This window comes from Polyodon spathula, chromosome 1 (genome assembly GCF_017654505.1).
Source record: "Polyodon spathula isolate WHYD16114869_AA chromosome 1, ASM1765450v1, whole genome shotgun sequence".
In the NCBI taxonomy this organism is placed as follows: domain Eukaryota; kingdom Metazoa; phylum Chordata; class Actinopteri; order Acipenseriformes; family Polyodontidae; genus Polyodon; species Polyodon spathula.
The window spans coordinates 6,702,154-6,719,267 of NC_054534.1; the positions used below are offsets into that span (position 1 = coordinate 6,702,154).

At 37.3% G+C, this 17,114-nt stretch overlaps 1 protein-coding gene across 1 annotated transcript in view; it reads right to left on the bottom strand.

Annotated features, from left to right (window-relative positions):
• Positions 1–17,114, bottom strand: part of LOC121318594 (uncharacterized protein KIAA0825-like) — a 130,718-nt gene that overhangs the window by 96,383 nt on the left and 17,221 nt on the right. The window contains 1 exon segment of the mRNA XM_041255442.1: positions 7,265–7,852. Within this exon segment, the coding sequence (XP_041111376.1) occupies positions 7,265–7,852 (588 nt within the window).

The window sequence follows — 17,114 nt, forward strand, 5'->3', positions numbered from 1 at the left end:
GTATCTAGGACAATAACCAACTTAGTGAAAGTGTACTTCGGACATTGCAATTTTGTTTTTCAACTGCAGAATTCACCACTACATGGCAATGTCTAGAAATTGGAATAACGGAAGGATGCATCATTTCTCCACTGGCTTTTACAATGGCAATGTAAGTAACTATTAGGGCTTCAAAATGTGTAGTGGGAGGAGAATGCTTGGCTTCTGGAATGCGACTGTCACCAATTAGAGCATACATGGATGACCTGACAATCTTGACTACAACAGTAGCCTGCAGTAATTGGCTATTGGGAAAACTAATCAAAAACATTGAATGGGCACGAATGCAATTCAAACCCACTAAGTCAAGGAGCATCTCTATAATTAAAGTAGTGGATAAGAGGTTAATGCTGCTTAACCACAGGGGGTCAAGGGAAGAGAAGGAGAGAGCACGGAAGGAAAGAGAGTGAAGAGAAGTAGCACCATGGGAGAAAAGAGAGTGAAGAGAAGGAGCAGAACGGGAGGAAGGAGAGTGACGAGAAGGAGCGAGCACGGGGCGAAGGAGAGTGAAGAGAAGGAGCGAGCACGGGGCGAAGGAGAGTGAAGAGAAGGAGTGAGCACAGGAGGAAGGAGAGTGAAGAGAAGAAGCGAGTACGGGAGGAAGGAGAGTGAAGAGGATGAGCGGAGAGGGAGAGAGGGAATATAAGGAGACACAAGGGATTGGAGATAGAAATAGGCAGTATGATGAACAGAGCGAAAGGCAAGAGGAAGGGTCTTACATAGGGTGCGAGCAGAGATAGGTAGCCAGTGGAGTGTGCAAAGCAGTAACTAGAACAACATCAGAGCTATGTACAGTATTAAAAAGACTGCAATATATAAAGTACAATTGCCACAGATGAAAGTACTGAAGTTCATTTTTGTGAGCATATTTTATTCTCTGTCAGCTACCTTCCACAAACAACAGCTTGGTTCAGATTGGTTATACGGGTACTGTACTTGAAAGGTTGTATTGTGTAGTGACACTGCAAGCCAGGGGCTCCTGTCTTGAATCCAAGCTAAGCCAATCTTTTGCAGTGACCCAAGGCAGAAAAAAACAACAGCTCTGTGATTGCTTTACTTTTTGACCTTTAAGCACATCTGATGAGTTTCTAGTAATTAAGTACATTTGATTGCCCAAATTAATGACTTGAATAACTGCCCTTTAAAATATGTTTACTTCTCTGTAAATCATCCATTTCTGCACGTCTTGGTTTTACTGTAACCTTTACATAAATGACTACATGTACTGACGGCTTTAATTTTAACTTCTACAGTCCATCAGGAATACTGTAATATAAAAGCGATCCGTACCTGAGTTCTTTTACAAATTAGTTTACTGCTAGGCATATTGCTTTTTTAGCAAGTGTGTCAGTTTCAATATTGTTTTTAGACCTTGGGTGTTTTTACATCAAGCTTTCCTAAGGTGCTGGGGAAGGATTTGTTGCTTCTAGAATTCAAGGATGTTGTGTGCATGTACTGTATTCATGTACTTTATACATGCCTTACATAAAACAAAGAACAATGCAACAGAGATACTATTATAATACAAAACCATTATATTGCCTCAGTACAGATTCATGTGTTTCTATTGCAGAGCCACTGCATGCAATTGGAGATATGATAGGGTGCAGGACCAAGTTGTCCCAGACAGGAATTTAAGGGATGCTTTATACCATCTTAATCTTCAGTATATTTAATTTCTTCCCTGTTTAATACATTATGTCTGCTCTTTGTCATTCTCTATTGTTTCTGCTCAGATTGGGTCTGCTTCTGAAATGACTCAGAAAAGCTGAATTCCTGATATTCACTGCTAATGCATGGGGCTGAAGGTGAAATAAGGAACCGCAACAACTAACTGTAGTGCTGCTTTGCTTGGATGAGTAAAGTAGGTACAGTAAAGTGCTTCACAACTTACATTGTGAGTTTATTGGTTCAGAGACTACTACACGGTATCACGCTACAATTAACCAGTTTATTAGGGCTATTAAAATAAACTTTACAATATAATTACAATATAATTAGTATAGTAAAACTTACCATGAAGTATTTGAAAAAGAAATACCTTGTACTCCCCTCCACAGTTCAGAAAGGAAACTTCATTAGCAAGTTCCTCTACTCTTTCCTCCATGCACAAAAGGGATTTCATGAGTTGGGCAAGACACCTCAACTGATGTGAGGTCAGGCAGAAATTCCTCCCTTTTTTAGGCTGTTCCTGCAGAGCTGTGTAAAATAATAATAATAATAATAATAATAATAATAATAATAATAATAATAATAATAATAATAATAATAATAATAATAAAATGTAAACAATGTATGTGTGTGTGTGTGTGTGTGTGTGTGTGTGTGTGTGTGTGTGTGTGTATCTGCCTCACCTTTCTGGATACATTTGTTGGTACAGTACAGTAAAGAGTGTGTAAGTTACTGGTACCCCTGTTCCCATATCTGTGTTTTCTATGCTGATCTATTCTGTCAGAACAGGAGTATGTCCTGCACAAACTGAAGCACAGTTATAACACTTTTTGGAAATACTTGATCCCACAGTAGGTAGTACTGATTAATACTTATGTATTTTCAAAGCTCAGTAACAGACCATATAAATACTACCCCCAATACTGTTCATTCAATTAAAGTAAATGTATAAGTAAATGTATAATGGAACTATAATTCCAACCTCACTATCATTATGAAATGCATGCTGAGAGCATATGTAGAAACTGTATTTCCACACAGGTGAGTGTAACTATTATAACAGTGTACATCAATAGTACAGTGCAGGTCATCCTAAGAAAGTAACTTTTAAAAACTAAATGGATACAAGCAAATTACAGGAAAAAAATATAATAATTAAGATCAACTAACCAAACAAATCTGAATAAGGTCTGGTCCCAAGTGGTTTAGATTAGCTGTCCAAAGTATTTATCCTTCATAGCTGATTTGGGTTATCTTATTTTTTATGTACTATTTTTTAACCTTTGTATTCTGATCTCATCTCATGTCAAAATATTAAAAGGAAGGGTCTGGAAAAAAAAAAAAAAAAAAAAAAAAAAAAAAAAAAACAACTATGGGTGTTATAGTATGTGGTGCTATTTTCCACTAACCTGGCTAATCCCAACCCCCCTAAAAACAGGGACATGACATTCCTGAAAATGTGACGCTACAGTATATAAAAATGGATCTGTGTACACTATCTAATTTGGACAGTATTGGGCCACAATACATACAACATATTTTCATATACTGCTTATACATTATGTATCACAGACTGTTACCTCAATCTGCACCAAGAAACAAAGAAAATAAAATGTTGAGGAATGTTTGGAGCAGTCTCCATACTATCAAAAACAAGTCTTCTAGGACTGGTCTTTCAGGGCTGGTATTCCAGGACTGGAAATTCCTGAAAAAGCTTTCTTACCCTTTGAATTCATGACATGACCTTGAACCTACTGCAATAGTTTGTTTCCTGTAACTTTCACTTACTTTATGACATGTAACCTTCGAATTAAATGGTTTTCTGTCAACGTTGTATGAGCTTTTCCTTTTAACTAGAAAGACAGTAATATATGTCCTAAGGTGGAATAAAATAACAGTTATCACATTATACGATAATCAATTGCAAGATAACGTGGGGTAATTATGCCATAAGCCAGAAAAGAAAATTGCCAGAATAAACTAATCAAAATCAACCAACCCATTAAAGACAAGGTTAATCCCATAAAATCAAGTGCTCAACCCATCACACAAACCACTTTAATCCACTAAAAATCTAAATGCCCCATTTTAAACTGAACATAAGAAAAGCACCACCATGTTCACTGTTATGTTAAATACATGGAAATGATATATAGGGCCCTACCAAATTAACAGCAGTGAAAAACACATCACAAACCTTGAAGTGTTTTTTTTTTTGTGTGTGTGTACTTTTACCCTATAGTAAAATACAATGCAGTTATATGTACAGTTACAGGTTTGTGATGCAATTGTTAGCTTCTTTCAGTTTTTAAAAAAAGCATGAACAGGCCAGGATTTATTGATTGACACTTGACAACAGCCAATAACTGGGCTCTACTCACTGATTGGTAGACACGGGCATCTGGGGCAGGTTTAGAATGACCTACGGATCTCAACTGGTAGTAGCATCAGGCAAGTCAAATTAGACCTACATTTTAAATTGTGTCCAAAATAAATAAAAAAGTGCTACAATCATTACTGCAGCGGATCATGTAAAATTATTTGGAAGCCAAATTACAAGGTATTACAAGCACAAAAATACATAGAAAAAAATCACAGCAGGACAAAAAATGTTATAAACTAAATATGTTAGTAATTTCATATTTTCTAGTCTCTGGATATTTGTTCAGCTACAGACCTGTCCATAGCTCGGAGCTATTTGTAAATTCCAACAACTCTGTGGATGCAGAGAGAGCTGTGTCTAAATACGGACAGGTATTTACACCGCAGAGACAGGGAATGAAGAAAAACAGCAACCAGCAGGATGCATTTCACCAATAGAAGCAAGTACAAAAAATATAAGGTCACCATTGCATGTTAACTCTAACGCACGGTTACTGTATGAACTTATAAGTGGGGCCAAATAATTTCAGATTGCACTAAATTTAATCATACCACAACTGTAGCTATCTAGCAAATGTGAGTGGACCCCTAAAAGACTTGTGTACGTTTACAAGGCAAACATTGTCAGTAGCATACTGTTGTTGGTGAGTATGATAGAAAGGGGGAAAAAAAGAAGAGGAAATCCTTTAACAGTTGTTATTGATTCCAGCGTTTACAGGATGGTAGTTTAGTACCGTTTACAAAGTAGAACAGATGCAGGCAGCAAGCAAAAAGGTAAACAATTGCTGTGTGGCTGGCTGCCAGATCCCTCGTCTGATATATTAAACTGAGAGTGAAGTGCATTTCCCCTTTGGCTTGCACTTATTGCCACTTTATTTCCTCTGTGCTCTTTCTCTCCAGCACAGAGGCTGCCGCCTGGCTATTTCCCGTCCTTCTCTGACCCATGAGGCCTAGTGCTACCTAACAGAGCCATTAGCGGGGGGAATTGTATGTGTCTGACATGGCCTGAAACCAATTATTAGATATTTTCTTCTGAATGATGCCCAACTCTGCAGGGAATGAGCAATCATGAAATAATTTAACTCCTGATTTAATTTTTTCCTGCACAAATTAGTTGTGGGCTTCACTAGGGCTGTACACAGCTGCCTGCGACACATTTTCTGTCTTATCGAGATTACACTTGAAACGACTAAAATGAAGAGGGGAGGGGTAGGGTACAAACTGAAATGCATAGGTTGGGGATTCTAGTTCTAAAAATCCCTCTGACAAGTATATCAGATATACTGATCCCCCTGTATCTTCCGCTAATTGGAAATGACAGGAAAATAAAGGACTGTCAATGTTGTCAGGAACGCAACCACAAAGATGCAAACCTTATTCCAGGGGTGTATTTTAATAATCTAATAATTAGAAAATTAGACTCAAAGGGCTGTGAGAACTGTTATTAATGTTTGCTACAGTAGTTATCAAGGTAGTTTTATTTTATTTTTTTTAATGAGTGTGCAGAGCTCCCTCTTCCTTTCTGACTGCCCGGGCACATTGGCAGTCATGGAAGACTGCTCAGTGAGATGATGCCATTATGAAATCCTCTTTCAGCTTAAAGCTTAAACCTTTGTTATGCATCAGTTCTCTGCTCTCCGGTGTTACAGGTTCAGGCAGCAGCAGGGGACTTGCACTTGAGATGAAAAAGCAGCAAGTTCTGATATCTCGATCAAGCTGCCTGGAGGGTTGTTGCACTGCTACCGATCTAGGGGTGTGGAGGGATTATCCTAAATTATTTTACCAGGACACACCAATAAAGATGCAATGTCTAGTTCCCAGTTGGTTCCTGCTTATACCCACTGTTACAGCTGGGTGGGACAGGTGCATGGAGTTTAAGCAATCTGGCCCAATGATTAATGATCTAATGTTTTTGCCAGTTCTCAATTGCAACCGCCTGATCATAAAATTACGACACAGTGGAAATATCACTGAGCTTGTACAATATTATCTGATTTTTGGGGTACTAATAAAAATCTAATAAACATGCATCTATCACCCTAGTTCTACTTTCAATGCAATGACTACGGATACATTTCTGTGTTTATTTCAGGCTTCTCCCTTGAAGTCATTAAATGGCCTTTTTTCCTTTTGTACCTGTTTGAATGTCTGTGGTCTAGAAAGGCCACACCATGTGTGATGCAAGCTTGATGCAGCTGCTCAGGGTCAAAATGGAAACAAAGGAAGAGAGGACTCATTATGTCCCCAACCTGGCTCTTCTTGTCACTTTCCGTCAAACTAGCTGAGTGTGTTAGACTTTTTAAGTCATGCCTGAAAGCATTTTTGTAAAGGACCTCACATCAGGCTTGGAAAAATCCCAGCTCTTCCTCCTCAGACACAAGGGTTAACCCCTCTTAGACAGCCACAGCTATATATGAAAGCTGTTTAATGGTTCAGTGGTTTGACAGGATCAGGAGCCAGTGAACAAATTCCCCCAGGAAGCATCTCTGGGACTCCTTGTCTCTGAAGCATGCTTCCAAAAAATTACCATTTAATTTGAGTGTGAAGGAAGCGGGTAAAGAAAACTACCTCATCTTAATAATGGAAAAACTGAATGGAGGTTATCATGTGAGATTTACAGCACTTGAGAGTTTATGAGTTTTGGCAGATACTTACTTAGTAGGCACAGTAGGGAAATGCCCTCACACTGAGTAAGAACATGTCTTCACACTTTCACACAAAATAGCCATGAAACCACAATTCAACAAATGCAGAATAGTCAAACTAACAATTTCCTTTGCCACACAATAAATATACTGAAGCAGAACAGGTAAACAACTAAAATGTGACCACACACTTACAAAGTCACAGTGAATATGTTAATTTGAGGTCTTAGTCTGAGTCCACATCACACAACAACCAAAATGAGTTATTGTGCATACCATTAATTATAGTCTATATTCTATCCATACTGTACCCTGCAAAGCTGATTTACATGACCCCAACCTTAGTGGGTTGATTTGATCTAAGCAACTATTATATGCTATGAATATTAAACATGACTCTAAACTCATGTAACCTTATTTACTTATTTGCTGTGTGTCACCTACATGTACTACAAGAGTATAACAATAAACAGTAAACAACAAAATAACCTATAGTGTGCACTGCTCCTTTCTGCTTGCTTTTGCACATTTTCTTTAAACTGCAGGTCACAAATCTTCTCAATCAGAATGGAAAACTCGTCAGTAACGTTGGAGAGGTATGTTTCGTTAAGAAACTTTAGGGTCATTGAAGGCTCCATAATTCCGTTGAGCTTTTGCAGATCTTCCTTGATCATGGAGCAGATAGAAGGGATGCCTGTCTGGAGGGCTTGGACCAGTTTGTCGAAATTGGTTTCTCCAGGGCCGGAGAGCACAGAGTTCTGCAGGAGATCCTGCACTGCTTTGCTCTGGATGCTCTGGTACTTTGACAGGACCAAAGACTCCGGGTAGAGGAGTAGAAGTTGCTGGAGACACTGTGTCTTGAAGGCCACCCTGTGATGGAGCTGGTGACCCACCTCCTGGCTGCACTGCAGTTTGTCTACCAGGAAGCGTTTGAGGTGTAGCCACACATCATCCCACACTGACTGGACATCAATGGAGAAGTCATCCCCGATGGCGTGTAGGGAGGTTCTGGAGGTCAACTGGAAGGACGATGCGCTCGGAGGAGATACGAAGGAGACACCACACTGAGAGGAGATGTCAAGCAGGAGCAGCAGCAATGTTTCTTCCTGACCTTGCTTTAGGTAGGGATAATGCTTGGGAAATACTGTTTTGCCATTAGTTCAACAACAAACCCAGTGAGAATCCTGTATGTCGAGATAACACTAAACACTAAAACACTTGTCTCTCCTGTAATAGTTCATTTCGTTGGGAGATTTCTGACCTCTCAACTGGCGAATTCTGTAACTGCTTTACAGCTACTTCAAACCGGAACCATACGAAGCGTAGTGCATTATAGGCACCTGCAAAAAGTCAACGGTAGCTGCAATCCGACCATGTGATTTACAGAACAGGTACGAGCAGCTTATCTGTAACTTTGTATTTGAAATATTTGTCTACAGTATCCTGAACAGTGTAAGAGAGGAGAGCAATAAAAGGGGGATCAGTGATAATATTAAAGAAGCTAATAAGCTTGGTTATAACTTAAATAGTGTGATTAATTTGCCAATTATTCTGTTTAATAAGTAATTGTCCTTAGGCTGGTTTGCCCAGGTATGGAAAACTGTAATGCAATGTATATATTTATATTGGTGTGTTAGAAATGTTACAGACTGCAGGTCAGTATCACTGTCACTGGCATACTTTGGAGCAGGGTTTCCCAATCCTGGGGACCCACTGTGTCTCCTGGTTTTCATTCCGACTGAGTTCTTAGTTACTTAATTAAACCCTTAATTGAACTAATAATGTGCTTAATTAGACATCTTTAATTGTTCTCAGCTCCTACAAAGTTGCCAATTTCAAGTTACTTATACAATTGTATAACTAACTCGAAATCTCTAACTGTTTAAAAGCTGAAAACAACTAAAAAGGTTTAATTAAGCAAATTACCATTTCAATTAACGGTCTAGTTAAGTAATTGAGAGCACAGTTAGAATGAAAACCAGCAGACACAGTGGGTCCCCTAGAACGGGTTTGAAAACCAGTGGATCACAAAGCCCAGTTTCCCAAAATAATGAATTTTGTCCCTGTCTCAACATTAACATAAATGTTGTTTTTTTTTTTTTTTTTTTTTTTAACCTTATGTATTTTGACTCAGGTAAACCAAAGTAGTGTGCTTGCAAAATAATGTGTTCTGTCTATCAAAACTCATTTTAATTTACACATGAGAATATGGCAGCCAAAAAAAGCGTTGAATGCAAGAAAGTGAGCGCTTTTTCAACTGTTCAGACTCGAGGAGAGCTAGAATCATGAGATCTAGAATCTGGAAAGCTAAAAGTGCTAAAAAGCAAAAAAGAAATAAAGTTAAATTAAATGTACATAAAACGAAATAAAATAAAAATAAATTACAATTAATTAGATTAGCGAATTCAAAAAAAAAAAAAAAAGGATAGTTTTTTTTTAATTGCGTTGGGCCTGACCAAGAAGCTACATCACCAACAAATTCAGTGACAGGGCCAGCAGAAACCGAAGGCACAGGGAAAAACGAAATAAAAAGCGGTGGGCCTAAACGTAAATACGACAAATCATATCTCCAGCTGAGCTTCACCTACTGAACCCAAGCTGCAGTGTGTCATTTGCTGTGAAGTAAACCTCTGGCTTACTTGAAAAGGAAATCGAAGCAGATACAAACACAAAAGAAATATGGTTAGCTGCGCTTCTCCTGTATCTCAGAGTGCTTTGAAAGCTTCCTTTCTAGTTTCGCAGAGTACAGCTAAATGTATGAAAGCCTACACGATATCCAAAGAGCTGACATTGCCAGCTGTTTTGGATATGTATACCGAAATGTTCCGAGATTGCTGCCAGGAAACTTAAGTGTAACCCACTATCGAATGACACTGTACGCAGAAGGATAACAGACACTTCAAAAGACATTAAAGAGCAACTTGTGGATTTTGTGAAAGTGAGCACGTTGTTTGCCATTCAAACAGACTAGTCAACAGATGTGGCTGAATGTGCAGGTTTGCTTGTGCATGTACGTTACTGCTGCAATGGTGATTTACAGGAGGATGTGCTGATTAGTGCAGAACTCCTCATAAAAACAACAGCCAAGGAGATTTTCAAGGTTTTAAACACTTTTATGGTAGAAAATGCATTGTAATGGAAGAACTGTGTGGGAATTGCTACCGATGTTGCTGCCGCTGTGACGGGCAGAAAGTCAGGGGTTGTTCAGCGGAATTTGCAAGTAGCAAACGATTCTACTTAGCACTGTTGTTTTCTCCACAAAGAGGGCATAGCATCAAAAAAACTAAGCCCAAAAACTGCATGCTGTATTACAGCCGGCTACAAAATGTGTTAACTTTATAAAGCACAAACCCTCAATGCTCGCTGTTTTGAAGTGCTGTGCTGGGAAAGGGAAGCGAACATGTTCACCTTTTATGGCACACTGAACTTCATTGGCTGTCAAGTGGTAAAGTGTTGCAACACCTTAATGAGATCCGTTTAGAGGTGCATTCATTTTTGATGGATAAAAAAAATCTGATTTAGCAGAGTATTTTGATGAAAGTGGCTTGCAAAACTTGCTTACCTGGCAGAAATATTCAGTCACCTCAACCAACTAATGTATCACTGCAAGGCCACGGAAGTAACATTTTTGAGCAGAACGACAAAATTACAGCTTTTTTAAAAAAAAAAAAAAAGAAGCTGAAACTAACATCTTATTGGAGAAACCTTACAGAGGGTAAACTAATATAATAATAATAATAATAATAATAATAATAATAATAATAGATACATTAAAGAAGGCACCCACAGTTCTGAATTCTGGTTAAAGTTCCCCCGAAACAACTTTTTCAAAGAAAAAACAAATCAAATCTGTATTAAAAACAACAGAAAATAATATTAAACAATAGGGCAGAAGCCTCAAATAGACATACAAAAATAATGATAAAAAATCATTGCCTGCTGGTTTTTATGTAATAAAATGCTGTCAAAATGCAATGCTGGTTACTGTGAGCCCAGATGTCAAAAATTACTAAGCGAGATAAAAAAAAAAAAAAAAAAAAAAAAAAAACAAACAGACAATTTTATTAAATCACAAACTGTTGCATATAAAAAAATAATTATTTTTTAGAGGCCTGTTTCATAAAACGGTATACAAATTAGTTTGTGCTTGGCAATGTCTTTCAGTATCAAGTTGCTGGCAGAAAATCAAAAAGCAGTTTCGCCTATTTAAAAACACAGAAGAGCATCACATTGCTGACAAGCTGTGTCAGTGTTTTCACTTGTATTATACTTGCCCATTGATGAGTCTAATTGTTTGTACAAAGCGAGCTGTAAAATATTGTGCTGGTGTAGCAGCTGACATTGAAACTGAATCTCTTAAGAGTCCACATTTTAACCCTATAAACAAGATGTTTTATTTCAGTAAATCAATAAATACAATATTGCACTTCTTTTTAGGAATTGTAATTAAAACAGTAATTTGGCATTTATAAAAGCTCATATAAATGTTTTAATTACTTGTGATAAATTAGTTTAGTGCTCTGAAATTGTAATGTGCTTGAACTGTTTATCTGGAAAAAAAACCCAGCTATTGTATAAACTATAGCATCCTCTACTATCATTTAAACATTCAATAATATACATTGCAACCTTATAAAAGCATATCCCATGGTAAAGAATAGCAAAAGGTACAGTAGTAAAGTTCTGGCTATTACTGGCTGGCAAGCACATGTAGCAGGTCACTGGAAATGCAACTTTGTTATTCTAATATTTAAAGATATGTACACAGGCTTGATCCACTGAGACTTAACACACATTTATGAATGCTCAGTCTTTGGATGGCAAATTAAAGAATTAATTAAGCCTGAGGGGTATAATTAGAAAAGTCAGCTTTTCATTTTGCCTTTTCTGGACTTTGGCTAGTACAAAACACAAACGGTTATTTATTTTATTTGTGATGCGGCATCTTTTTACATTTACATAATGTGACTTCCACATACTGTAAACCACGAAGTTCGGTAGATGGACAATGTCAAAGACAGCCCCACATGCATGATAAGAATCAGTGACCTTCCACCTAGAGGTGCGACCACTACCTTTAGACTCAGAGACACCTCAAAAGGATTAGCCATGCCCTTTGCAAAAAATATTATGTATAGCAGAAGGAACCCTGCATCACTACAAAAGGCCTGGGAGGGTTTTGAAAGAAATTCTGATGTTTAAGAATTCTTACTAAACAAATACTCAAAGCAGAGTGTTATTTATTTTTCCTCTCATAAATCACATCAATCACTTCCAAATGAAATCTAATTGTTTTCAAACCAGAAATGACAATAAAGCCTGAAAAGACGACGTGGCACTTTTATTAGTTATGATGGCATATTTCACAGCTCTGTGATTTACAGAAACCGAATCCACTGATTAGTCAGTGGTTTGACAGTATCTTAAGTTCTCTGTCAAAATTAATTTAGCGTGGGTGGGCTCTGGTTCTACTGAGCACTGAAAAGTGGAGGAAAAGATATCTTTCAAATAAGTCTGAGCTTCAGTGAGTTCAAAATGAATTGCTCTGAAACAAATATCTCCTCGCTATCAAAGGACTCCTTTTATATTTAGGGAAAGTGAATTACTGCAATGAAAAAGGACACTTCGTTGCCTGTGGTCTACTTAGTTTCTGAGTAGTACAGCTCTGGGAGAGACCTGTGTCAGTGAATACCTGATCAAAGCATGACAAAGATTGGCATGAACTCTCCTTATCTACTGTAAGCCTTTCCCAGCTTGTGAAATACGATGCCCTTCTTATACACCCTGGCCCCAGTGACACCTCATTAAAGACCTTTATGGTGGCCTCCAGAAGTGTCTGATTTGATGAATCCTACAGGATTACAGCATTTCAATTTGGAAAGCCCTGGCCGTTGTCAGTCTATCTCAATCTGCTTCAATTAGGAAGCAGCTCTTAAACAAATCTCTGACATCTGAGTCTGGGTGTTAGCCAATGACTTTGACCCATGAATAGGTTAAAACCTTCACAGGAGTAGAGTTTTTTGTTTTTTTTTTACCCCCTCGTAATTTGTCCCAGACACTGATAAGTGAATTAGGCAGGTGCATTTCAATGGACCACCCTGAGGCGGCCAAGAAAAGGCAGAACCAGTGTATCAGTGAATATTACAATAAGTGGAAAGTAAGAGAATTGTTAATGCAGATATTGGTTTCATGGTAAGCTGTCATATCAGTGTGTTGTCTGTACGGGCTATTGAGGGTTTTGACTCATTTACACGCATTTGTAATTTATCATCACATACATTACATTGTCTCTGGTGTAACGTGCCTAAAATAATATACTAAGACTTTTGAAGGCAATGGAAAATACCTAGTCGAAACATGCATTTTAGTAATTCTAAATTTGCCTAAAATATTTGGGGTGTGTTGCATGTTAGGTGTTTAAAGATGTTAATAGCATCAAAGAATCACTGAACCCAATCTGACTGTGTTTTATTTAACACACTGTCAAATTTACTAGATAATGTAAAACAGTGTAAGCCGATTTTCTATGAAAGATTAAAGACGTCGACAACACCTTATCATTTATGATTTAAAAAGTTGTATTTTGAAACAGTGAAAAGCCATGCAGTTCTACTCACATTCGTATAAAAAATGAGAGAATCCAGAAAGAACATTTCACAATATCATACCCTTTAGAATAGCTACACCACTCACTTTTCATCATTTTGTTTTTAAATAAAAAAAGAAGATATTTCAGCTATATTGACACACATGCTTTTATACATCACCGTGAACCAGACTGAAGTCAACTACATCATATGATTTCTCAAAGAAACAGAATGCAATCGGACATTGCAAACACAGATCTACAAGCAAGATGACAGCCAGCTAGATTAAGCAACAGAACCCTGAACCATTTAGAATTATTTTATTTTTTATCATAAAAAGGTAAAGAAAGGGTTAACAAATATTTTAATGGCATGTGTAGCTACGGCTATGTCTCCTTTACTATAAATACATTAAAGATGCTATAAATTGTATGTTTAACAATGAAAGCACAGTTTCCATATGTTAATTAAAAACTAATTGAAGAAGGGCAATTAATGTAAAAAGTCCAGATTTCAATACAAATTGTGGGTGTCTAATTGCAGAAAAGTGTAATTGTTAATGAGATTTGTGAGAAATCTCAAAAGGCAGGTCTCTAGGTCAATTAGGTCATGAGACATAACCTTGTGAAAATGTGGTTCCACCTACAAAATGCAGTCTTAAAGCAGCACCTGTGCAGAGTTAAACCAAAACCCATGATGAAAACTGCAAGCCATTTATTATCAACCTAAGACACTTTCCACACTACAGACCTGTATTTTCAAATCATTCTTATTGGTTTTCAGTTTGTATTACTTGTATCTATAGTTTTAATTACATACATACACTTACACTATATCCCCAGAGGATTGTAAACACAACACATATGAGCCATATATGAAAGACTTACCACAAGGCATTCAACTTCAGCTTCTAATCTGTGTCACCAAGTACTTGTTGCAGTTCCAAATTCCCAGGCACACCAATGCAGTCTAAAAACTAATGGTCGGGCAGATACTCTCCCTGCCACTCCATCTCTGGTAGGTGCAAACAAGCACATTCTGCAGGTATAACAAAGTAGGTATAACAAAGTCAAAGCATTACTATAACAGCACAACAACTGGGGGAGCGTGTCGTGGGCATGTTGTGGGCATTTATTTCCCATTTTACCTCACTTGATTTGTTCAACCTATATCCCACTGGGATGAGGCACAGGGGGGTTTTGTTGGAATATTTTTTAAGTACCAGGAATCCACTGGGATTGCACCAAATCTGAGATAAACACCGATAGGTGGTTGATCAATCAATCTTTATTTTATATAGTGCCTTTCATAGTGGACCACCATCATAAAGCACTTTACAAGATGCACTAACAACAAGAAAATCCATAATACTTTAAATACAGAGAAATGAATAATACATGACATACAGTATAAAAAAGGCATGATTTCCATTACATGAGAGTAATCCTGTTGTCCCCCCAGTTATATGCGCCACAATTTTCCATCTATGGCTTATCTCGACTAGAAGGTTGTTCTGCGTTTATTTATTTATAAAAACACACACAAACTACACTCATAGAAACACTACTCTCCAACATACACTGTTATTATACTTGGTAGGGTGGTGTACAAAAACAGCCAGTCCATGTAAAGGCTGCAAGACTGTAATGAGTTCAGAAAAGGCCTTTCCTCTTCACTCATGTTTTAAATAAACAATCAAATACCAGTGCTGTATTCTTTAGTACTTGATACTTAACATTTCCTAACATCAAATTCCACACTTAGGATGTATGCTATCAGCATAGTCATCACGAGTCAAGTGGAATATAATGGAGAATGTCAGTGTCAATTTCACTTTCTCACACTCTCTTCCCTTCATCTCGCCTGATTTTAATAATCCCTGTCAAACCACAAACAGTCCGCATTACCGTCCTGACACAGGAGCCTTCAAGTCAGAGACAGACTCTCAACATTCATTTAGCCTTGACAAAAGAAAGCTATCCAGCTGGACAAATATTATTTCCTCACTTGACAATCCTTACAGTTAAGTTTGTACTTTATTATTTATTTTTCTTTTTTTTTCCTAACAGGATGCTGATGAGAAGTTTGAAAAGAGACGTCTTGCACTGTGCAGTTTCATTTATGGGATTAGAAAGCCAACAATTTCATTATAATGAAAAGGGAATAAACAGCAATGTGTTGCACAAAAGGATGCGCATCGTCACTCATCACTGATAAATGTGGGAGCAACGATGAAGTGTCAAGTTTATATTGTCAACGAAAAACTCTAATTAGGAGGAGTAGGACTAGGGTTTTGTATTATTTATTTTGAAAAAGTGAAGACTTTAGTGTTTTTGAAAGCTGCCAGATCAACAAGACAGAAGACCGATTTATTCACATAGCTATTGTAGATAGCCTGTGTGCACTGGAAGTTTCCAAGCAGCCTTTACAGTGTACACATACCCATGCCCTGAAGGGACCTCACTCTAAGGGGTGACAGTGTTGCTTGCTACCCTGCCAGTCTGGTCTCTGTACAGCAGTCACAAAAGTGCCCTTTAATGCTACTGTCTGTGGTGCTTGATCATTTATTGATTGTGTGTTCTCTTGAATTTTCTTTAATTGATCCAGCATTCTATCTACTGTTCATGCCTTTATAGTGCAGAGCAAAACTAATTAATTGACCTAAAAAAATTAGCATGGTGCCACCCTCACTTACATGTCCTACCTTCTCGTACATTACTGTATTTTTACCCACCCACTCTCTCAGGTACTCCAACTTAGTATTATTGGTTGTTCCACCTTTTAGGTTGATGTCAGTGGGTGACGGGCATTTAGCCATTAAGCATCCAAGCTATGAAATGCACTTCCAAGGAAAAACAGGGATTCTCAGGAAAAGTCTTGAAACTTAATTGTTTACCAAGGCTTTATCTGGTTTTATTAGTTATGTTTGGAGTTTTAGTTGTAGATGTTTTATCTACTGCAGCTACAGTATATATAATTAAATGATTATGATGACGATAAGACTGGTCCCATTTTTAGCTGATGTGTTGTTGGTCTTACTTGTGCCAACATGAACCAATAACATTTAGAACAGGCCCATAGGAAGCTATCTGAAAATACGGCCATACCACGCGAGTCAATAGCGATATGTAGCCATGTATCTAATAAAGTATGCCATTCAATACTGGGTTTCTTCTGTTAGAATGGTTATTTTATATTTTTAAGAATAACTGAAAAAGAAAAAAAGAGATTTATTGTTGTGAATTGCCATTTTTAAAACACTCAAAATTGCATTTATTATTTATTATCTATTTAATATTTTTATTATTTATTATTTAATAATAATTTACTGAACGTGATTGTCTCCCAATACAGTTTTTTGTGTCCCTTTTGAAATTTATGGAAATCTTTTGTTACATTATTTTTACGTTTAAGTTTTTGTATATTTTGCTTCACTTAAATTTTGTTCCCACTCCAGTAGTTATATAGTGAGAGTGCCATTTCTATTCTATTACAAAACCGAAATGCTGTAAATGCCAATAAAGAAAGTGATATAAATAAGCAGAAATCACAAGTCAAATCAACAACCTTCATTTTATATAGCGGCTTTAAAATTAAAATTACTACAGTCATTCTTGCTAAATCCTTCTGATGCACATATTTCTAGAGAGTGCAGAGCTGTGCTGAGGTTATCACAGTGACGAAATAAAACCTCACCAAGGGCAGCAACCATCTTTAGTAAGATATATAAAAAGTTTTTCATTGTTTATTTCTGTCCTCTACTTCCTTGAAAGCTGTAATTAACATTGTT